The sequence below is a fragment of the Meriones unguiculatus genome, chromosome 19, assembly GCF_030254825.1.
Source record: "Meriones unguiculatus strain TT.TT164.6M chromosome 19, Bangor_MerUng_6.1, whole genome shotgun sequence".
Taxonomy (NCBI): domain Eukaryota; kingdom Metazoa; phylum Chordata; class Mammalia; order Rodentia; family Muridae; genus Meriones; species Meriones unguiculatus.
Window position 1 is genome coordinate 41,593,165 of NC_083366.1, and position 23,347 is coordinate 41,616,511.

The 23,347-nt window shown below is 46.0% G+C and overlaps 1 protein-coding gene across 8 annotated transcripts in view; it reads left to right on the plus strand.

Annotated features, from left to right (window-relative positions):
• Ripor2 (RHO family interacting cell polarization regulator 2) overlaps positions 1-23,347 on the plus strand; it is a 206,565-nt gene that overhangs the window by 177,650 nt on the left and 5,568 nt on the right. For 4 of the 8 annotated variants that reach the window (XM_060372842.1, XM_060372843.1, XM_021641399.2 and 1 more), the window contains 8 exons: positions 2,663-3,331; positions 6,977-7,161; positions 11,195-11,363; positions 14,418-14,553; positions 15,188-15,349; positions 18,004-18,162; positions 20,852-21,054; positions 22,793-22,876. In XM_060372842.1, the coding sequence (XP_060228825.1) occupies positions 2,663-3,331; positions 6,977-7,161; positions 11,195-11,363; positions 14,418-14,553; positions 15,188-15,349; positions 18,004-18,162; positions 20,852-21,054; positions 22,793-22,876 (1,767 nt within the window). Of the gene's footprint in view, positions 1-2,662; positions 3,332-5,674; positions 6,892-6,976; positions 7,162-11,194; positions 11,364-14,417; positions 14,554-15,187; positions 15,350-18,003; positions 18,163-20,851; positions 21,055-22,792; positions 22,877-23,347 lie in introns of those variants that run through there. The other 4 variants (XM_060372844.1, XM_060372845.1, XM_021641402.2 and 1 more) reach the window with 1 other exon arrangement.

Below are 23,347 nucleotides of genomic sequence, written 5' to 3' on the forward strand. Positions count from 1 at the left end.
TGAAAAGAATGGGCAGACACAGAGACGCAAAGAAAGAAGCCAAGTCCGTTTGTCTGATCAAGGCCTCGTTTATTAGAAATTTTTACCCAGCTTATATAGGGAGAAGGCAGGAAAGGGGGAAGGCTTACTTACTGCTGCGGGAGATAGCAAGAGTGTTTTCATGGCTTGAATATTGCATCTGCAAAATACCGTAAGGATGCTTTCTTAAGATATCTCACGGATGCTCTAAAACTAACGGACGGATGTCCTCACAAATCTATCACCCATGACTTAGGGTCCTAGATAACTCTCACTAAATAGCTTTAGGTCTCCACTAAATGACCTTGGCTCACTATTTGGCTTTGGCTTCAGTAAATAGCCTTGGCTCCCGGCAGCTAGGACCTTGACTGCATGACATTCTTCCCAATACATCTTTTGTCGACCAAAGTAAAATCAATCTAGCCAAGAGCTAAGAAGGAATTCACCAAACTAGAAATTTAAGGTGAAAAGGACAGTCTATGTCTGTGAAGAATACGAAGCCTGGAGACCAATGCAGGTATGCAAGGTGTTAGGAGATGTGGCTGTTTGTAGCTGAAGCTTCAGGAAGGGTTACGTCTCGGTGTCTCAAGAATTGTGATTGGTGACATGAAAAACAAACTGTTTTGAGATTAAGGGGGGCGAACAATCTTGGGAAGCAGTGCGGATAGCTTTGCAGTTACACAGGCTAGTAAATGTTCTCCCAAATAGTGTGGATAGTTTGCAAGCTCATCAACCAGCCAGCTCTTTTGGAAAGTTTGGCTGTATGCAAATCCTCCTGCCACTTTTAGAGCCTTGAGGACATACTACCCCACTTCCATTTCCTTCCTGTGGGGTACCTGTTGGTAGGTGTGTGTCCTTCATAACTTGTAAGTCTGTGTGAGCAGGGCATCTGAACTTAGTACAAATAAGTATTTGCCACTGAAGGAAGCACAAACTGCCCCTGGCCACCCATCCCTCTGCTATAGCCCGAAGTCCACCCCTGATGCAGCCAGGGGCTGTGTGCACAGAAGTTCAGGCTAGGCTGTGCAGAACTGTTAACTGTCAGAGAACGGAACCTTTGGTAAAGGGCCTAAGAGGTTTTCAGAGACCTTCCAGCAGTTTCAACTCTGATCCTTCACCCATCAGTTCCCCAAACTCTCCCTTTTATCTTTACTGGGAGAATAGGGTGGGAAGGAATGTGAAAGCCAAAGGAGAAACTAGAAGGGAGGAAGCAGTGCACAGGAGCCTGCTGCCTCTGAGCACTCAGAGGACAGCCTCTGTCCTGCTGTGTTCCGTTCACTTGTTGTCATTATTTACTGGGATCATTACTAGCATGACTGAAAATTCTTGATTTCATATATAATCAAAACAGACATTAACTTAACACCTACCACACACAGTTATCCTTGAGTGTGTCCATAGAATTGATGTCGGGACCCAATCAGATACCCAAATCCACAGAGGCTCAAGCCCCTTATATCAAATGACATAGTGACTGAATAGATCCCATGAACACACCCCACCTCCACTCCACCCCCTGTACTTCAAATCATCTTATGAACTAAGTATGATTCCTAATACAGTGTAACTGACGGGGAAACCAGTTATTCTACCCTAGTGGATAATGGCAAGGCGAAAGTCTATACGTGTTCCAACTCTTTCCCATCAATGGCTGGTTGACTCTGCATGTCTAGAATTGATGGATACAGAGGAACATAAAAGCCCAATCTGTAGGGTCAGTAAGGCAGCTCAGTGGGTAAACGTGCTTGCCACACGAGCTTAGCACTCTTAGATCAATCACCGGTGTCCCTCAACTTCCACACGTCTTCCTTGGCATGCACACGCAAACACACACAGCAATAATTAATAAACAATTTTTCACTCTAATTCAGAAGCTAGGGAGATGACTCAGTAGATGAAGCACTTGGCGTACAGGCATGAGGCACTGAGTTTGGATATCCAGAACTCACAGAAAGCTGGATGTGGTGGTGCATCCATTTGTAATCCTGGTGTTTCTTTGGTGCGCTTCTCTCAGAAGAATTGTGAGACACTCAAAGGCCAGCTACCTGGCCATCCTCAGTGGCAAACACACACACACACACACACACACACACACACGACATGGGGGTGACAACACACATTTCATCCCAGCACTCAGGAGGCAGAGGCAGGAGGATCTCTGTGAGTCTCAGTCCAGCCTGGTCTACAAAGCGAGTCCAGGACAGCCAGGGCTCTGTTACACAGAAAAACTCTGTCTCGAAAAAAACCAAACAAATACATGCACACTGACAAACTGACATATGTGCTATGTACACATACAGGCCATACACACACTACACACATACACACACACACACACACAAAGATAGGTAGTGCTATTCATAGTGATGGCTGTCAAGTACTGTGAGCTCCTGGGATTTATAAAAACAAGCAGCATCCCTACTCACCCTCAAAGTGCATGTGAAAAATGTCAGACCTAAGAATAGCACCATGAACTTTCACCTAAATCCAACAATGGAAATAGTTTTTAATGGCTTGTTTTCCCTTGCCTGCATACACACACATCAAATAAATCGCTAACATTAAAGAGTTTTGTCTTAATTGCTGTCCCTCTTGTCTGGAGATGAACCGTGCCAAAGGTATCATGTCATATCTTTCTCCACAGTCAAACCTGCCAGATGACATCTTTGAAAGCGGAAAGGCAGCAGAGGAGAAAAGGCCGCTGTCCCTCAGCTTCAGTGACCTGCAGGATGGAGACTGTGTCTTCACCTCCAGCTCAGCCACCTCTCCCTCCAGCTCACACTCAACCCATCCGGAGATCACCGTCACCCCTGCCGAGCTCACCCACACCCACGGCAGCCTGTCCTCACAAAACGAGGGCACAGAGGACAGCAGCTCAGCGTCTTCTAGGAATTCCTTGGGTGAGGACCACGAGCCGAAGTCCCACCTAAAGGGTGAGTTGGCAGAGCCCAGGAAGCCTGGCGCGGCTGCACGGTCTGAGAGCCTGTTCCTGGAGAACAGCGTTGCAGAGGCTCTCCTACAGGAGTCGGATGAGGCTTCTGAGCTCAAGCCTGTGGAGCTGGACGCTTTTGAAGGGAACATCACAAAGCAACTAGTGAAGAGGCTCACATCAGCCGAGGGGCCCATGGCCACTGAGAAGGTTTTCTTTGAAGGCTCTGTTGGCAGCGAATCAGAAGCTGGCCGGTCCTTTCTCGATGGCAGCCTGGAAGATGCCTTCAATGGACTCTTCCTTGCATTAGATCCACACAAGGAGCAGTACAAAGAGTTCCAGGATCTGAACCAAGAAGTCACGCGCTTGGATGATGTTCTCAAGGTAAGTACCTTTCTGAGAATTCTAGTTTGGTTTGGAAAAACGCATCCTAAACCTACATTGTATTTAAGACAACAAATCTTGTCCAGTCACAGGACCACAGTGTAACTGCTATAAGTGGAGGTGATTTTGTTTTATTCCATTTACTCCTATCAATTCTTATTTTCCTGACAACAAATCAGCTTAACTAAGTGGATTAAGCGTTGGTTTTTAAACTCTAAAGGAGGTCTAAGAATAGGGAGATGGCTCAATGGCCTAGTGACCTAGACCAACACATCATTCTTAAGTGATAGGTTCCTGAGAGGAAGGACCTGAGGATGAGAAGATAAAGATGATAAGAAAAGTTGGGGTCAAGAGGTCTTGCACAGTTATGTCTTATACCAAGCAGGTTTACTAGTAAGCACATCTTATATACAATTTCCAGTGGGGGGAAAAACAGGATAGACTCAGCAGAAAATTATAATACTATGAGACAAAGTCAGCAGAAAGCTAATAAAGCAATATGGCATAAAGGAAAGACAGGATCTCTCAACTGTGTCCCAGACTGAAAACACAGTGGCCTCGGGACTGATAACCATAGCCCTTTCGTGGGAAAGCACTGGGTTCTCAGGTTCTGAAGCCATTGCTTCTCCAAGACCCAGGCCCTAGGCCATCAGTGGCCTTGCCGAGCATATTCCTGGTTTTAGGCAAGGAACTATATTCCTCCAGGGCCTCAGAGAAAGACTTGGATCAGCCTGGCCTCCAACAGCAAAGAGTTTACTCTGAAAGCACAAAGACCTGAGTTTGACCCCCTAGAACCCACATAAAAAAAGCCAGGCATGGCTTGAAATCTCAGCAGAAGCAGGACCCCTGCAGTTTGCCAGCCGGACAATCTAGTCTACACAGTGAGTTTCATGCCAGACAGAGACCCTGACTCAAAGCAAGATGGCACCTCAAAAACAACCCCAGATGTTGATCTCTGTCCTACATATGAACAGTAGCACGTGAGCATGAACACCCTCATCCATTTGTATACACACAACCTCCAATATATCCACATTCATGTAGAGTCTAGATGTGACATACTAGTGTTTATTCATCATGGTCTTAGAGATGCTGCCAGTTAGGGTCTTTCTGAGGGTACCAGGGAAGCTGGGGACATTAGCCCCAAGGTAAGGGGCCATCCCCTCTTCTCACGGCATCAGCTGCTGAGGGTACTCCCTCCTGAACTTGACCTAAACCAGCAAGCAGAGCTCTCAAAGGAATCAGTAACAGTTCACCTTTGCTCATAGACTAGAAGCCAGTGAGCCACAAATCCAACAGAGACAGTTTTATCCATACCTGGTAATCGGACAAGGTTGAGGTATGGAGGCAGGAGGGAGGGATGAGATCCCCTACAACAGGTTATCTTCATGATGGTGTCATCGCAGCTATATCAGGATGAATCTGTCTGTATCTGACATACAGCTACAGACGGCGTAGGAAAACAGGAGTACATAGCCATAACCTTTGTCTCCCTGCTCTGATTATACGGTCACATAGGATTCCTCAAGAAATAAATACATTTGAAATTTGCTGCAGCAAGCTGAGAGCCAGCCCATAGGAAGCCCCCTTGACTCTCTGTAAGATGGTCGTATGGCCTTTGTAATGACATGAGGAGCTACACTCTCAAGACTTTCTGACCATTTTCTCTCCTTTCGCTCATACTGACCTAGCTAGGCCTCTGACACTCCAGGTCCTCTAGCTTCACTATGGTTTCGTTATAGAAAGAACCCCTGAGAAGCAGGGAAGGGCACTTAGAATCTTCTCCCTGTAGCTCAAAAATATGCACCCGGAGCTCCAGCATGGAGGACACATGCATCCACGTGTCTGCATGGTTGACTAGCTTTGCCACATAATCAAAGAGCTGAGGCACACAGTGACCATGGTAAAGAAAGTACTCTTGAAGGAAGGCAGTGGCTGGGTTTAATCTTCAGTGAGAAACGTACAGGTTCAACGGCCCTAAGCCTAAGATAGTGATGGCTAGCTCAGCTCTCCAGGGTCCACTGAGCTCATTATCTGTCCAGATGTGGTGATCTCAGAATCCTTTTTGGCTTCGTCTGCTATCATCCAGTACTGTCCCAATACCACCCTAGTGAAATCCTCATCCACCTGTCTTTTTCCTACAACCCATGTTTGAAGCCATTTTTGAATTGCGTACAAGATCTTACTACACTGATGGCAAGCTTAGGAAAGGACATCAGGCTGAATCCGTACCTGTTCCCCTTCTCTCCCCCAAGATAACAATGTCATTGGGAGCGTAGGTCTGGGGCAAGTGGCTTCCGCCAGACAAAGCTCTCTCTTTTTCTTCCTCCTTCACATTCCTAGGGTGCTAAACATCTTGAGGATCAGAGACTCAATGATGCTGCTTCCCCGGATGGAGATCACTGAGGGTGAATGAGACAGCCGTGACCTAAAAGACTGAAAGACATTTCCCCATGTGCTTCTGTGCCATCCCAAGTGACTGGGACAGATCCCCGCAAGGCCCTACCAACCTTGTGCTAAGAATCAGCAAGGGGATCCTCCTAGCCGGACAGATGACATTTAGTGTGTCTTCTTTGCAAGACTTGTCCTGTTCACCCCACGTCAAGTCCTCTTGAATATGTGGACATGCTTCTCTTCTCCAGGCCATAGCCGCTGGCTTTGTCAACCCTGTCTTGCTTCTGTTTATGTCCTGCAACTTGCTGTAGAAGGAACTTGTCCCCACAGTTCCAGGGCCTGGTCAAGAGGGTGATGGGACTAGTTCCTTTTAAGGCAGACCTCCGGGGGAATCAGGGTGATTGTCCCATATGCACAAGTCACTCATTTGCTCCTTGGTGCTCAAGGAAACAAAAAAAAAAAAAAAAAAAAGCATCTTTGAATTGAATGCAACATGTAAGGAAGGGCTTCCGGCCTAGGCAGCCTAGGGCAGGTGTATTTGAGCAGTTTTCTTTCTGGAATTCGTTCTGTCAATCCTTTACAGCCTACTTTAGACAGACAGCTCCAGGCATGGCTCTCTGCAGGCAGCAGACACTGGTTCTGGTCAACAGTCAGTGTGACTCCGTGGTTTTTAAAGCTTCTCTGCTGGGTTGGTTTTAAAGAATTTTATTTTGAGACAGAGTCTCACTAGCTTGCCTAGGCTGGTCTTGAGTGCATGAGCTCAAATGGTGCTCTCAGCTCAGCCTCCTGAGCTGCAGGTATATCCTGTGGTGCCCATTCTGTTGTATTTGTTGATGAGGGCTACAGCAAAGAAACAAGACTTTCAGGTTGTCATTTTTTTTTAAAGTTGTTATTATAGTAACACAACTTCAAACAGAGATATATCTGCCAGTCTTCCAAAAACCCTCAGTGACTGCCAATAGCCCCCAGTAACCCACAATGACTCCCAGTGACCCCCAATGACCCCCAGTGACCTCCAGTGACAAACTTACCTCCAGTCCTATCTCTGGTTTCTGTTAGAACAAATCACAACTGTTTTGCCGTTTTCTCTGCGGTTGTACTGCTTTTTCTCAAGATGAAGGCTTTAAATGCCAACCAAAAATAAAGGCTTGGAAAACTGTAAGAAAGTGTCACGTTTCCCACTGGTGCCGTGAGCCCTGCTGGTCCCCCCCGGTGTGTTGATGGTCTCTTTGGTCCCTTCTGCCTTTGCAGTGCAAGCCAGCAGGCAGCCACAGCAGGTCTTCCAGCCTCAGCCTGACAGTTGAGAGTGCTTTAGAAAGCTTTGATTTCCTCAACACCTCTGACTTCGACGAAGAGGAAGAGGATGGTGACGAGGTCTGCCGCGTCGGAGGAGGAGCGGACTCTGTGTTTTCAGACACTGAGACAGAGAAAAATGGGTGAGTGTGAAGACAGCGTGTGCTTACGTTTCCCCTCTCGGAGCTGGTACAGTCACCGTTCGTTTATGTCAGGGGCCGCCTGGTGCCCATCTCCAGGATGGCACCTGTCCAGTCTTACATGTTCTATCCATGTCCAACCTTACAGGCTTGGACATGCAACCATGTGTGGCCCAGGACAACCATGAATCAGCCTAAAACAAAAGCATAAACTTTTCCTCAGACGTTATGATATTGTTTTGTGGGTTTTGTTGGCATCTAGATGGCATGGTTCTTGAGCGTGGACTTTGTAGATGATGACATTGTGCCAAAATGTCCAAAGGCTGGGCATACCCGCAGGATGACTTGACTTGCGGGTCCTTTTGATTGTTAAGTACAGCTTCTAAACACTGTTGACCCATTGGAGGTTACATAGGGAACGCAGATCCCTTTTAGTTCTAAGAAGTGTTTGTGTGATTCGTGTACACAGGCATGTGTGGTGCAGTGTGAGGGGTTTACATGTGTGGTAGAATGACCGCGTGTGGGTCATCCTAAATTAACCAAGTCAGGTGGTACCACGTGTGGACCCCTCTCCCTGCTGTGCCCCGTGCTTCCAGTGCCTTCCAGCTGCTGAGCTGTGTTCGCCCGGCAACCTCCTCTCTTTCCTTTCAGCTCTCTCTGCATAAAGTCGAAATCATTGGCGTGCTTCCCAAAGCCAGGCCTAAGTCTCTCTATACGGTAAAGATGGGGGCTTGGCACGCCATTTGATCTGTGTCCTTCCGGGTAGGAAATGTGTCACCTTCTCCATCAAGCGTCCCCCTGCAGCCAAGCCGATGTTCTTAGAGCCAGATCCTGGGCCCACTTTGTGATTTCGTATGAAACAAAAGAAACTTAACGGGCAGTTCTGACCTGCTAGGAAAGAATCCACCAACACTTAACAAAGGGAGGGATGGTCGCCTCTGGCTTTACCTTTTTACAACAGAAGTGACCTAAGTAGGTTTTCAGAGTTCAACACTGATGGATGTCCAGCCTTACAGAGGCATCATTGAGGTGGTATTATTTTTTTTTTATTTCTATTGCTGCTTGTTGCGTAGAGGTTTCTGGTTCCAAAATAAGACCAAGTCTATACACACACACACACACACACACACACACGAGAAGAACAAAAATTTATTTCTTGAGCAAACTGGGAATAAAAAGAAATGAAATGTAGAAATGTGATATTAACTTATAGTTCTGCATGTTACATTGGCATTTCTTTGATTTGACTCAATTTGCAAAACATTTCTCCACTTAAACTCTTCTGCACACCTGTTAACCTTTGCTGTTGTATATTGTACACAAAGATCAGGCATAGCTCTAAACTGGCGTCTTTTAGCAAAAATGGCACCTCTTTTGTATATTCTATAGAACACTGATTTTAAATCTACCTAATCAAATTGTTCTTACTGTATGTGACCAGAAGCAACAGGAGGAGGAATGTGAGTGGTGTGTGCATGTAAATGTATGGGAAAGCGTACACACCCATGAACGTGTATGCATGTACATGAGTGTGCACATATGTATGAGAGTGTTGGTGAATTCGCATATATGACTGTGTGTGGCTATGTGGTGTGTGACTGAGTGTGCATTGAGCATGTGTGTGCATGTACTTGTACAAGTGTGCATATTAGCTGTGTGCATGTTTTTTAAATGTGTTGGCCCCAGGATGCAAACTGAGCATGGTTCTTAAAGGCAAAAATGTGAGCAGAAAGCATTCAAAGCTCCTAAGTTTTCCGTGTGATCCACTCCCATTGTGGACCTTGCAGAAGAGGAGGTGAAAGGTCAAAAGCTGTGTCACAGCATGCCCGTGAGCACCAAGCCCTCGCATCAACATCCTTGCTCTTCAGGCCTTCCACAGATAAACCGAAACAAACACCCCCTCCCTTTTGAGCATATAAAAAGTAAAATTAGCGGGCATGGGGGAGGGGATGAGGTGAGGAATGAATGGAAACAAGTTATGTAGACTGCCAGGAGAGCCCATTTCTTTATATGCTAACCTTAAAAAAAAAAAAAAAAACTAAATTAAAAAAATCCCTCAAGACATAAAAATTGGCTGAAATATATAAACAATTTAAATGCTAAATTTCGACACAACTGTGGAAAGGATGGTTAACTATTATAAAGACTCTGGGTCTTTCTGGGGCTCACACGATACCTACCAAAACTTCAGCAGAGTGCCAGCAACATATCTCAGTAGGAACAGCTCTTGCCACACAAACCTGAGTTGCATCCCTGGCACCAGAACGTGGAAGGAGAGGTCTCAGTGGACAAAGCTGTCCTCCAACCTCCAGGTCACACCACAGCATACATGCCTCTCTCTCACAAACACAAAATGATAAGTAATTTTTTTCTTTTAGTTTCAGCAGAATTAGTGCATGGGAGAGACATACCAAATGATTCTAAAGTATAAAAATAAGTTCCTGCTGGGTGGTGGTGACACACGCCTTTAATCTCAGCACTTGGGAGGTAGAAGCAGAGGCAGGCAGATTTCTGTGAGTTTGAGGCTACCATGGTCCATTGAGCTTCAGGACAGCCAGGGCTACACAGAGAACTTGCTTAGTATTATATATTCATTTTCTAAGTCTTTTCATTTGCCTGAAATTTTGTGATTATGTTTTATATGTATGTATGTATGCATGTATGTATGTATTTACCAAGTTTTCATTACCCGTTCATCTATTGATGGACAGTTAGTTTGGTTTCAGTTCTTTGCTATTGCAAACAAAGCAGCAGGTATTTCTAGTTCCAACTCTCTTATGGATTTTTCAGTTTGGGTGGTAAAAAAGTGCATACAAATATATTCAATAATAAAAGTGTAAAGCTCCGCAGCTTCAGAAAGCCTATTCTCATTGCATAGATGTTCACTGAGGTATAGAGACTTCAGGTCTGGTTAATTTTGGTATATAATACCATTTCTGCAAGGACTTTTATAATAATTTTATAATTAAAAAATAAAGAAATTTACTGGGCAGTGGTAGTGCATGCCTTTAATCCCATCACTCAGGAGGCAGAGGCAGGTGAATTTGAGGCCAGCCTGGTCTACAGAGCAAGTTCCAGGACAGCCAGGCCTATGCAGGAAAACCCTGTCTTGAAACAACCCCCCCCTCCAAAAAAAGGAAGAGAAGAAAAGAAAGAAATTCATTTAAAAAATTCTATATACTTAGATCATATAATAATCATATAACCCAGATAAATACAACACTTATTTGTAATCTTGAAACCATACAATAAGACAAAACATGTCCATTGAAAAAAGAATAAGCTGCCCATAGTGAGATCTACCTGTAATCCCAGCACTTAGGAGGTGGAGACAGGAAATCAGAAACGCAAGGCCAGCCTCAGCTACATGGCAACTCAGGACTATGTGAGACCATGTCTTAAAAAGAGAAGGAAAGAAAGAAACCTAGATCACACACGGAATCAGACTTTTTATTGTGAGTGTCCATGAGGATCTAACTTCAGACTGTGTGACAGTGGGGTCTAAAGAGCACGAGAAACAAGACTGAGCTGCGATCTACAGAACCTTCTCTCCTAGCGTCTGACTGTTCACAGCACTGTGTGTCTGCCCTTGGCAGCTTTTCCTTCTTCTTGTCTTCAAGTGGTAATTGGCCTGAGGCCAGAGGAGGGCCTGTGAGATCACTCTTTAATGGAATCACTCAGAGGAAACCACAAACATAGGACTATGGAATCCCAGGAAAGCTGGCAGAGCCCCCGTCCACAGAGTGGGCCAGTGAAGCAAGTGCAGAATGAGGGCACAGTTGAAAGACCTCTCAGGGAAGCTGGTTCACAAAGAGCCCATTGTACTCAGAAGGCAAACAGCAGCTTTTGTTTGCTTGGGTCTTTTGATACTAGGCAAACTGGCACCGTCCCTGAGGTAAGTTGTTTTAGAAAGGTATCTCTGCTTTTGAGTGCAAAGCTGGGAAGGACTGATTTCAGCGGGGACCACGTAAACTCGGCCTGTGGTTTGTGCTCAGAAAGAAAGAGCTCATGTTTCACCCACCTTCCTGCTTCGCAGTTACAGGTCAGTTCACCCGGAAGCCAGGGGCCACCTTAGCGAAGCTCTGACCGAAGACACAGGCGTAGGGACCAGTGTGGCAGGAAGCCCCCTCCCACTCACCACGGGAAACGAGAGCCTGGACATCACCATTGTCAAACATCTACAGTACTGCACCCAGCTCGTGCAGGTAGGATGTGTGGTATGGGGGAGGAGGGGGAGCCTCCATGCATGCTGTGTGTTTTAGCTCTGCCAAGGAAATGAGAGTTGAGAAGAGACCGTTCCTGTCTGGATTTGAACCGAGTCAAAAAAAACTCGATGGACACGCCCACCATTTCTTAAGCCTGGGTTTTCAATTTTAAGTTAAACCTAGATCTGCAGGCTGTCGTGGGTGCCAGGCAGAATATGGTCAGTGCTCACATCCAAATTACAGAGTATCAAAGGAGAGGGAGGGATTCAGCAAAGGTGCCTTCTCCAGGCAGAGTTGGAATCAGTGTATTAGTGAGCCTCCAGTTCACTCCCCAGCACACGCTGTGCTAAGAACAATGTACTACAGAAGCAGGTCACAGTTCCTCAAGTAGCAAATGACACAGTTTCTTTTTCTTTAAAACGGGGTCTCATGTAAACCTGCTGTATAGGTGAGGTCTTGAACTCCTGATCCTCCTGTCTCTACCTCCCAGGTGCTGGGCTGGCTTGCAGGCTGGCTTGAGCTAGGAATTTTTATGAGCAATGGGAAGTAGCACTCCTCTAGGCTCACACAGGAACACCATAGAGCAAATCTTCCTTCTCGTTTTCCATTTCAAGCTGTTTTCCACCTGAGGTATTACAGTCCCAGAGCAAAGGCTTTGAAACCTCTTTTGCAGCAGGAAGGCTTTCGGCTGTCCCGAACAAGACACTTCCCCAGAGGCCTGGATTTAAATGCTTCCTCCTTCCCTGGCTGCTGGTCTTCTCATTGCCTTGATCTTCTCCCAGACTGCATGGGTGTGTGTGAAACAGGAAGGAACACAGAAGCAATTGTAATCACAGCTTTACAGAAGTCAGCCACGCAGGCAGGCTATAGAAGGAAGAGGAAGGGTGTCCCTGAGGCAGCCAAAAAACCTAGAGGCAGAGAGAGGGGTGAGGGAAGGCCAGGGCGTTAGTCACATACTTATGGGAAATATAGAAAAATATCACACACACACCCCCCCAAATAAAGAAACTTTCTGAGCATAGGAGTGCATACCTGTAATCCCAGCGCTGGGGAGATAGACAAAGGACCATCCAGAGTTCAAGACAAGCCTGGGCTACATAGGAAGACACTGCCTCAAATAAGGAACCACCCGGTGGGGAAACTGAAGCACGGAGGTGCTGTAGGAAATGGGCTGGCTGGCAAAACCCTCGCCTCTGGGCACACCTGGGCCCTGTTGGCAGAGCTATGGATTGTTGACACTGTAGCCAGAACATCCACAGCTGCCTCAAAAGCAAATGGACCAGATGGGGTGCTCACGCCTATAATTCCCACACTTAGGAGGCTGAGGCAGGAGGATCACCGCAAGTTTGAGGCCAGCCTGGATAGACTACAGAGTCAAACCTTGTCTCAGGCAAACAAACAAAGGATTTCTGTTTCCTTCTCACTATTTTCCAGCCACCTGAGTGAGATTCTTTTAGGCCTATAATTATCTTTTCTGACTCTGATAATGCGCTAGACAAACCACCAGCCATCTTTGAGAGGGAGAGTAGCTATCTTGTGAAACCGAAGAAAAATCCCTTCCACGGAAGGCATAAGGTTGACCAGCATGCAACAGTCAGCGGCAGTCATAGTCAGGGCCATGACTTTCTGGGACGCAGAGCTGTGCTAGAAAAGCGACAGAAGTGCATGGAAAGGCGCAGGCTGACTGCAAACATTCATACAAGTAACCTTTTTTTCATTCATTGTTGCATATGTGTAGGTAACAATGAAAAAAAAGAGACTGTGAATTTGAGAAAAGGGAGGGGTACATTGGAGAGTTTAGAAGGAGAAAAGGAAAGGGGGAAACAATATAATCGTAATCTCAAAAGATAAAAGAAGTGATAAATGCTCTTCGTGCAAAAAAAGAAAAGAAACGGGCTGAAGATGTGAGAATTACAAAGTCCGCTTCCCACTTGCTGTCACCCTGCAATCGGGGGTGTTTCCTTATCACTTGGAATATAATTGCAGAAAGTTAAAAATGGGCATTCTGTGAGCTCATTAGACCTCTCCTTTAGAAATGAGGTGTGTGCTCACTGTACTTGCTCACAAGAAAGATGTTAGCATGTAATTGCCGACCTTTTGTTTCATTTTGGTTTTTATTTTGTAGCCCATGCTGGTTTTGAACCGTGTAGCTGAGGCTGGCTTTGATCTGATCTCCATGCTCTGCTTCCCAAGCATTGGGCCCACGCTGTTTAACTGTTAGACTTTGAGGTTTGAGAATGCCACGCATTTTAGGGTTCAGATGCTCTAGACAGCATGGGATGGCAGTGCTATTCTTACCCAGGAGTCATGCCTACCAGTGGTTCCCAGGGGACACAGAACAAGCAGAAACAGCAAGTCGCTTAGGCCCTTTCCTGTCTCAGGCCTCCTTTCTTTGCACCCTGCGCACAAATGAAGCCAGTTCTTGCTGATGTGGTCCTAGGCCAGCTACTTAACCTCAGTGTGCCTCAGTCACCTAGCATTTCCTGTCAACATAATGGAGCCTTCAATAGGACTCACCTCATTAAGTCACTGTGAGAAATTGTGAGAGCCAAGGCCTGGGCAGGGCTCAGGGGGACCCCAGGTACACAGACTATGCTCTTGGGTTACACTGGGATAGCTCTGACTACAAGAATGACTATATACTATGCTCAAAATTTTGAACTTGAAAACAGGGAAATAAAACTATGCAGTGAAAAACCCAAGCGTTTGTAAAGCCAGTCTTTTCTGCTAATAAGCCAGGACAGAGCCTCAATGCCCTCCACTGTCTTTAAGGAGACTGAGATTTACATAAAAGGAAGGACAGAGCTGAGCATGGAGTTTATGCCAATAATCCCAGCGGGGCGTGGAGGTGGGGGGGGGAGCTTATGAGTTTGAGGATAGCCTGAGCTACATGGTTTCAGGTCAGTCTGAAACACGTGGTAGAGAATGATGAACACTGCCAGATTGGGACGAGAGTGCTGCAGAAGTCAGCCGCTGCAGCCTCCTCGGGAAGGGTGCAGAGAGCAAGGTCACTGCCCTCCACATCATTGAAAGGGCTTTTCTTTGTCTCGTCAGCAAATCGTCTTCTCTAGCAAAACCCCCTTCGTGGCAAGAAGTCTCTTGGAGAAGCTGTCGAGGCAGGTCCTCCTCATGGAGAAGCTGGCGGCAGTGAGCGACGAGAACCTCGGGAACATCACCTCGGTGGTGGAAGGTAAGCCCGCCACCTGCAGGCCGTCCCTGGAACCAACGCTCGCCAGATGGGCGCATGCTCACTGGAAAGCAGCGACGCTTCTGCGCAAGCTTCAGCGTCCTCAGTTAAGCCGGGGGCACACCGTTTTTTCTCCTGTCAAAAGCAGACAGAACACACTCACAGAAATGGTACCCACCTCCAGGCAGAGATTCTCAGACATTTTCTATTGCCGAGATTGCCTTCAGGGACAGATAATCTGGATTGTTGTAACTAGCACATGGAGTTGGCAAATCCTCCTGTGAATGTGAAAGGGAAGGAGGCATGGACTTTGTAGCCTACAGAGGAGTCTGGCTCTGAGTGTGTCTGAGGCAGAACTTGTCAAAGGTTGCCTGGGGCTAGACAAGAACAGTGAGGTTATCCTTTGAACCCAAACTGGGTTACAGGAGACCTAGTCTTAATTATTTTATTATGTTATATTATTTAATTAAAGTGATTTTTAAAAATAGAAATACAGGTTTGTTTGTTTTTTTAAAACACACACACACACACACACACACACACACACAAAGCTATAATGTCCCTGGGACACCTCGCTCGCCCACCCTGCACACATGGCCATCCTTATCTTCTCATTAACATCCCTCTTGTGTTCCAGCCCTGCCAGAATTCCACAAAAAGCTGTCCTTGCTTTCCTTCTGGACCAAGTGCTGCAGCCCAACTGGGGTCTACCACAGCTCCGCTGACCGCGTGATCAAGCAGCTGGAGGCCAGCTTCGCCAGAACCATCAACAAAGACTATCCAGGACTGGCAGAGCCAGGTATAGACAGCACTGAGACTGTCTCCTCCCCCCCCCCCGCCCCTGCCCCCTTGCAGCCTGGAGGAGGGGAGGCACACAAAAAGGCCATCCTTAAAAAAGAAAGATCTGCTCTCCAGAAAAAAGAGCAGCAGTCAGCTAGACTACAAAAAGGTGCCGAGAGTGCAGAATGCCAGCAGTGATTTTTTTAATTACATATTCATTATTTTTCCCTGCTATGACAAACACCTGATACAAACCACTTACAAAAGAGAGGTATATTTTGGTTCACATTTCGAGAGGTACAGTCCATCCTGGCAGGGAAGCCATGGCAGCGGAAGGAGGTTGGTCCAAGGTGATGGGAGCATGTGACTGGTCACATCAGAGATAACAGGAAGCAGAAGTGAGCCCGCTCATAATCCCAGATGCTTACCCTGTGGCCTATGTCAGCCAGTTAACCCCTAAGTTCCAGTGTGCCTGCAGGCTCCCAGCGGCACCCCTGGCTGAGGACCAGGTCACACCTAAGCCTGTGGTAGACAATCGTCAATCCACAAGCACTCCAAGTCTATATTGCTGCTCGTGTTTGTACAGTTGTCCCTTGGGGTGTGTGGGTGAAGGGTGCCAGAACATGCCATGCATGGCTGAATCTGTGTTTGCTTACATCCCTTGCTTACACCAGTATGTGTTTACGAATAACCTGCACACTTCCTGTATGCTCCATCTGACTTATAACACTTGGTTAGGCAAACACCAAGGAGATGGTTGTTAGATTACATTGCCTGGGGAGTGGCAGCCTTTAGGAGTTTCTGTGTGTCCAATATAGTGTTAGTCGGCAGTTGCTTAGACTCATAGATGTGGGACCCATGGGTACAGAGAGGTGACGGTAGGCTTTTTCTATCAACATGCCTCCATGGTGGGGGTGTCAGATGGTACAATGGCTTTTGAAGACTGAATCCTAGTCTGTGCCTAAAACATGAGACAGCAATTCTACTCTTAAAACACATGAAGAGAAATGTACCCCTGTAGGTGCTAGTTTTCTAATTGCTACTTTATTTGGGGGTCCCTTTAAGCTTATACCTCCCTTCAAACCCCCCAACTCCAGGTAAGAGACAAAGAAGGCTGGAAGGGAAAGGGGGACATTGACCCTTTCTTCCTGCTGGATAGGGTCGTAGTATTCTTTGGGGGGAGGGGCACTAGTAATATCTATCATCAGGAAATCAAGTCTAGGTAACCAGTCAACCAGCAAGCCAACAAACAGTCCTCCTCCATCTCCTTCAAACCACCACCTTCTTCCTCTGGGCTATCATATTTATATCTCTCAAAGGCCTCAGACTTCAACTAATTCCAGCTGGCAAAGACCACACTCTACACGAGGCAATTAACAGGTGTGTGGACAAACTAAAATTCCCCATGGGATTATAACAAAATGTTTACATATCATAAACCGAAATGTCCACAGTATACCCCTGTCTGTGTAAGACATGCATAAGAAGATTCACAGACTTAGTCACTATAGCCAGAATTTGGTGACAACTGAAGCGTGATGTGAAAAGGGAGACACTGGAATACAGTGAAATCACAGAGTATCATGGAGCATTTCTCGGAGACTCTATTGCTGTTACAGGCTACAGTCTGGGCAACTCTTAGACACTATGTTGAGTAAAATAAACCAGACATAGGAAGAACATACTGCACATTCTGTTGATGTGAGAGACCGAGCACAGGAAAAGCTAGCTAATGTTGATAAAAACTCGGGTTATAAGCTGGGCCTGATGAGGAACACCTGGAACTGTAACTCTTGGGAGATGGAGGCAGGAAGATCAGGAGTCTAACGCCGTCCTTGGATACATGTCAAACTGGACATCAGCCTGAGCTACATGATGCTATGCCTCAAAAACAAACAAAAAAATGGAAGTTAGGTTGTTTGTTCCCTGTTGGGGGTGCTGAGGACCCCGAGAATACCTGGAGGGATGTCGGCAATCTTTCACGTCCTTACTTACATGGTATCATGTGAGTATAGGAAACAGTGACAGTACGTAGCTGTACACGGAAGGTCAGCTCACTTTAAGCACTTTCCCTTATGCTATTATGATAAAAGGTCAGCGAGTAAACTAATGCATGTAAGTATCACAAAAGTGTGATAAAAGGTGAATAAGTGAATGAACAGAAGTACCACAGTGAAAGGTCAATTAGGGCCCGGAGTGATGGCTCAGCAGTTAAAACCACCGGCTGCCCTTCCAGAGCGCTACAGTTTAATTCTCCCAGTGCTCACAGGACAGCTCACACTGTCTGTAACTCCAGACCCAGGGGATCCAATTCCCTCCTGTGGCCTTCTTGGTCATCAGGCACACACATGGTACACTGACACAGATACATGCAGGTAAGGCAGTGATACACATGAAAATAAATAAATAATAGTTTAAGTGAATGCATGAACACAAGTAGCATGTTAAAGATGAATGTCTGTAAGCGCTGCCATAAAAGGTTAATGGATATTATTAGCGCGATGATGAACGAATAAATATGCATGTACTATGATACTCACACCTGTTTTCACAGTGTAGTGGCTGCCACATTCATCATGAAATACAGAGATAAAAGATGAAAGGATGGATGCGTGAATGGGCGAATGAGTGAGTGGTCAAGTTTCTCAAGCCACTTTGTCTCTCCCTTCCCAGTGTTTAGAACCCTGGTGTCCCAAATCCTGGACCGAGCCGAGCCTCTGCTCTCCTCCAGCATCTCCTCGGAAGTCATCACTGTTTTCCAGTATTATAGCTTCTTTACCAGCCTCGGTGTGAGTGACCTGGAGACGTACCTGAGTCAGCTGGCCAGGCAAGGTAGGATGTGGTCTCCTGTCATGTTGCGGTAGTGTCTCAGTCTGGCGTCAGCTCTGGTCTTCTCAATGGCCTTTTCAATGGCTTCCGAGCCTTTAACTTTGGTAAACTTCCTGGTTTTGGAGCAGGAGCTCACTAAGCACCCTGGTCTCCGGCAGGGGTTCAACATAAACAAGAAACTGGCAGGTGATTGAAAATCTCACTGCTTCCCTTCCTTTCTCAGCCTATTTGCAGTGCTTTTTTTCATGTTGCCTTTTGCGGTGAATTCTTATTCAGAACAGACAGAAAGGGACCTCAGTTGAAGACTAGAGTGAGGCAGTGGGAAGGGAAAATGAGAGAAGAATGTACGAGGCCGCCTGTTCGAGGAAGGTGACGGGGTGATTAGGGGTATGGCAAGCTCAGGCCACCCTTTCAAATGGCACTTCAAATATCACATATATTATATCTAAATGGAGGAGCACATTCTTCAGAAATGCAGCAGATGCTGGGCAGGAGCTAAAGGGACAGAGGGAATGGGGTGTGTTCTCTGAAACAAGGTACAACGCCACAGAGCAGCTGCTTGTCTGGCTCTGATCCAGATAAGCCCTTCTCTTTGCAGAACGTTAAATTCTGCAGCAACGTGGCGGTGGTTCGGCGTCATAAAGGAGACATTTCTGCCTAGCATGGGACACAGAAAGGCTTGCAGGTGGCATGCCTGGTGCAGAAGAAGAACAGGACAGGGAGACCCCGTCTTAAGATGCAAGACCTCCTGGCATACAAGTGATACTAAGCTCGCCAAGTGTAGATCAGTTTTCCAGGCAGGCATGTGAATTATTCAGGGTCTGGTGTGACAGTTATTATTCCTAAGTCTCTTGGTAACAGGCCTTGACAAAACCCACTCATTCAGTAGCAGGAATGGATAATGACGGTGGGGGGGGAATACCTTTTAACCTTTGGGAAATTTTGTGTTTGTTTTCTGGCTTTTGTCTCTGCTCTGTTTCATTTAAACTTTTACCTTCATCTTAAATTATGTGTAGACCTGTTTAAGTGTGAATTGGCGCACATGGGTGCAGTGCCCACAGAGACCAGAAGAGGGAGTTGTACCCCACAAGCTGGTGTTTCAAAGCACTGCGAGCCATTCCACCTGGAACTGAACTCTGGTCCTATGCAAGAGCAGTATGTGTTCTTGTGGGCTAAGTCATCTCTCCAGCCTCTTGTTTTTGTTTTTGTTTTGAGACAGGGCCTCTAGCCCAGACTGGCCTCAAACTTCCCATGTAGCCAAGACTTATCTTGCACTTCTGACTCTCCTGCTTCTATTTCCCAGATTCTGAGATCGCAGGTGTGTGCCACTGTGGAGATTGAACACATTCACTGAGTGTGCGAGGCTCTCCCAACTGGGCTACATTCCCGCACCTTCCCTTATCTTTAAGGGTCTTCTTTCTTTCATTCATTATAAAATGAAACAAACGATAGTTTTTGCATCACATAAAGTTTGGGAAACAGGAAAATATAAATTCAAATCTCTTTCTCCTACTTGTAAACTTCAATTTTTCATTTGAACATGCATGGTTTTAGATTTCAAAATTGTGCCTTGTTTAGGCTGGGATTAGTTTTTTGGTTAGTTTGCTTGTTTGTTTGAGTGCTTGTTTATTTTTGCTAGGGGATTAAACCCAGGATCTCCATATTGGACAAGCAGTGTACTCAGAGCTAATGTCCCCAGTGTCATAGAAGTAGTATACCCTGTTTTTAACCTAATATGCTTTGTACTGTTAAATATTAGAGATTTTAAAGCATTTTATTAGTCTTATACTGCCCTTATATTTGATGGCTCCTGTGTATTTGCATTGTCAAATATTTTCTGTGATTCATTTGTTTAACTGTTACTTAATACTCCCTTGGGGACCTCTATTGGCATACTTCCTTACAAAGCAGTGGAACTAACAGACATCCACAACAAAGAAAACAGGAAATTAAAGCAAAAATATCTAGGTGATTCTCACCTTTATTCCGTGCGGGAAGGTGTGAGTCTGTTACAAGAAGTAACAAGAGGAAAAGCTTTGGCTTTTCCTTTCCCGTTTATCCCCATATTACTGAATAGACACTATCTCATCATTATGTTTTAGAGCCCAAGAGATGGCCTTGCCAGATATCTAGTCGGGGATTAGGCTTCTCTCCTTATTCACAGAATATGGCCAGTTTGTCCCAGTGAAAGAGAGACAATTGTGTTTACTACAAATATTAATAAGGTGGCAGATAACGTTTCCTTATATTTTCTTCCTTGTATACGTACATTTGACTCTTTAATTCATTTATATGGCACTGTGTGATGAATGCTTAGAACCACAGCCCTTGGGAGTGAGAGGCAGCAGGATCAATAGTTTCAGGTCATCTTTTGCTTCATGGGAAATTCAAGGCTGGCCTAGGCTATATAAGCTCTTCTCTTTAAAAGAGGAAAAAAAAACCTACATATTTTTGCCACTATTTTAAAGTAGAAATTCAACTTTACATTTTTGCAATAATTTGCCCTCATCATAACTATTTAAATTATTGACCTTTTCTCACTAATTTGAAACACCACCTTTATCATAGACTCTCAGACACTTGGGTCTGCTCTGCATATGCTTTTTACTGCAAACATACATGAAGTACCTGTGTCCTCAATAAGCATGTCACTGCGCTATCAGAACATGAGCTCTGGCTCCTCCCCTTCCAGTTGCCACGGTTCAGACTCTGCAGTCACTGAGAGACGAGAAACTGCTGCAGACTATGAGCGACCTCAGCCCCAGCAACCTCCCCGCTCAGCAGGAAGTCCTCCGGACCCTGGCCCTGCTGCTCACCAGAGATGACAACGAGGTCAGCGAGGCTGTGACGCTCTACCTGGCAGCAGCCTCCAAAAACGAGCACTTCAGAGAAAAGGTAGGATGCTAAGCCATGGATGCCAAGCCACAGGCTTCACTGTCTGTCACGTACCGTTAGCGTGCCACGGGGCTTCACCGTGGCGCTCGCCCGGGAGAGAGGCTGAAGCAGGATTGCTGAGAATTCAAGGTGGGCCTGGAATGGAGCTACCAAACCGTGCCACTAGGGTTCCTAGCATCCCATCAATTTCGAAATGACGAGAAAGGAAGAATTCAAAGCTTCCCAACCAATGGAAAGGATGAGCGTGTGAGGAGGTGGGCACCCTAGTGGGGACCCGAGCATCACACCTTGCCTTCGGTTATTGGCCTCTACCCCCCAAATCTACATAACTCTGCCAATGAAAAGCCGAAGTGGTGTGGTTTTAAAATAAAAACCATCAAAGGAAAAAAAAATGCTCGTTAAAATAAAACCTATAATAATAACTTTGTATCTTCCAATTCTGGGTCTACAATCCTATAGAATACACCAATCAACCCTTTGAGTAAACTTGTGTGATTTTCTGATTCTTTTTTCTTACCCTGAAAACTGTGTGAAAGGCCATGCTACAGTTTATCTCAGCTGATAATATATATTTACATATAATAATATATTATTATTTTTAGAGTTAAAAAATGGGTAACATTATGGATCTCTTCATTTTTATTGTTAAATTTGTTGTTTAATAGTTTAACGCACAAATGAGGTGCATTCTGTGTGCTCCCACCCCACCTTCTCTCATCTCCTCCCACCTCTGTCGTGTCCACAGATCACTTTTCCCACATTGTTTTTCTTTGACCATTGAGTTTAACCAGGGCTGTGTGTGTGTGTGTGTGTGCCCATAGGGTTGGAACCACCCATCGCAACCTAGTGGATGCACCATTCGTAACAGAGCTGAAGATAGTAACTCTCCCCCAAAATCCATCAGTAACCAACAGTCAGGAGGCAGGGTCCCCAGGAGCCCCTCCCAGTCTTGTGCAGGCCTAGCACCCAGCTGCTGTGAAATCATGTTGGCAATAGCTGGCTCAGGCCCTGAAGATGGCATTTTACAGCCTTCTCCCTATCTTCCAACTCTTTCCTTCTTCTTTCGGTTATTCAAGATAGGGTTTTTGTGTATAGCTCTGGCTGTTCTGGAACTTGCTCTGTAGACCAGGCTGGCCTCGAACTCATGGAGATCTGCCTGCCTCTGCCTCCCAAGTGCTGGGATTAAAGGCGTGTGACAGTACTGCCCAGCTAACTCTTACATTCTTTTCTGCCCCCCTTTCTATGATATTCCCAGTCCTTTCGGGGGTGGCATTAGAATCCTTGGGATTGAGGTTATAGCTAATGGTGAATTGTTTTGTGGGTGTCGAGAACAAAACCTGGGTCCCCTGGGAGAACAACTAATGTTCTTCTCAGTCATCTTTCTAGACTTTTAAATATTTGAGACAGAGTCTCATGGTACAACCCTGCCTAGCTTGGAAGCTGAGACATAGATCATGCTGGCTTGGAACTCTCCATGTATATCAGGTTGTCCTCAAATTTGCAGCAATCTTATCCCTCTCTGCATGTACATTGTGTAGAGACAAACACACAGGCGGAGCACCCATACACGTAAAATAAAAGGGGGGGTTAAAAACTTAAAAATCTATATATCACCTAGGAGAGAAGGTCCTCCACACACACACACACACCAGCTACCTTCCTTTGTTTCCCTGTCTTACATACAGTTTGAGTGACAAGCTGTTCAAAACGTCTCACAGCGTCTCCCCTTCCCCTTCAGGCCTTGCTCTATTATTGCGAAGCACTGACGAAGACCAATCTCCAGCTACAGAAGGCAGCATGCCTGGCCCTAAGAAGCCTGGAGGTAAAGCCCTGCCTGCCCCAAAGCCCTTCAGCCCCACGCCCATCCAGGCTCAAAGCCCCCATCCCTGGTCAACCTCGGGCAACACATGTCCAGTCAGCTTAGAGGCAGGCCGTGCCACGTGGACATACCCAATTCTTTCCCTGCTCAAAGCCTCTCTTGCACGGTAGCAGCGTCTCTCATTTCCTTGGAGCCGCAATAGCCAGGGTTCTTTTCCCCTTGGAACGCTGACGGCATATGATTTTGTTAAAGTCACCAAGTGGAGAATAATTATGGTTTAACCATCGCCCACGAGAACCAGTGGGACGTTGGGCCAGTGCTAGAAAAGTAGCTTAACCCCCAGAAGAGATGACATGGTGATTTTCCCCAGTGTTTACTATGTATAAATTAGCATAGAAAAATAAAGCCTGCGCTGGAGTGTTTCAGCCCCGTGTGACGCTGAGTTCCCAGATCCTTTCTCTTGAAATTAGCTTG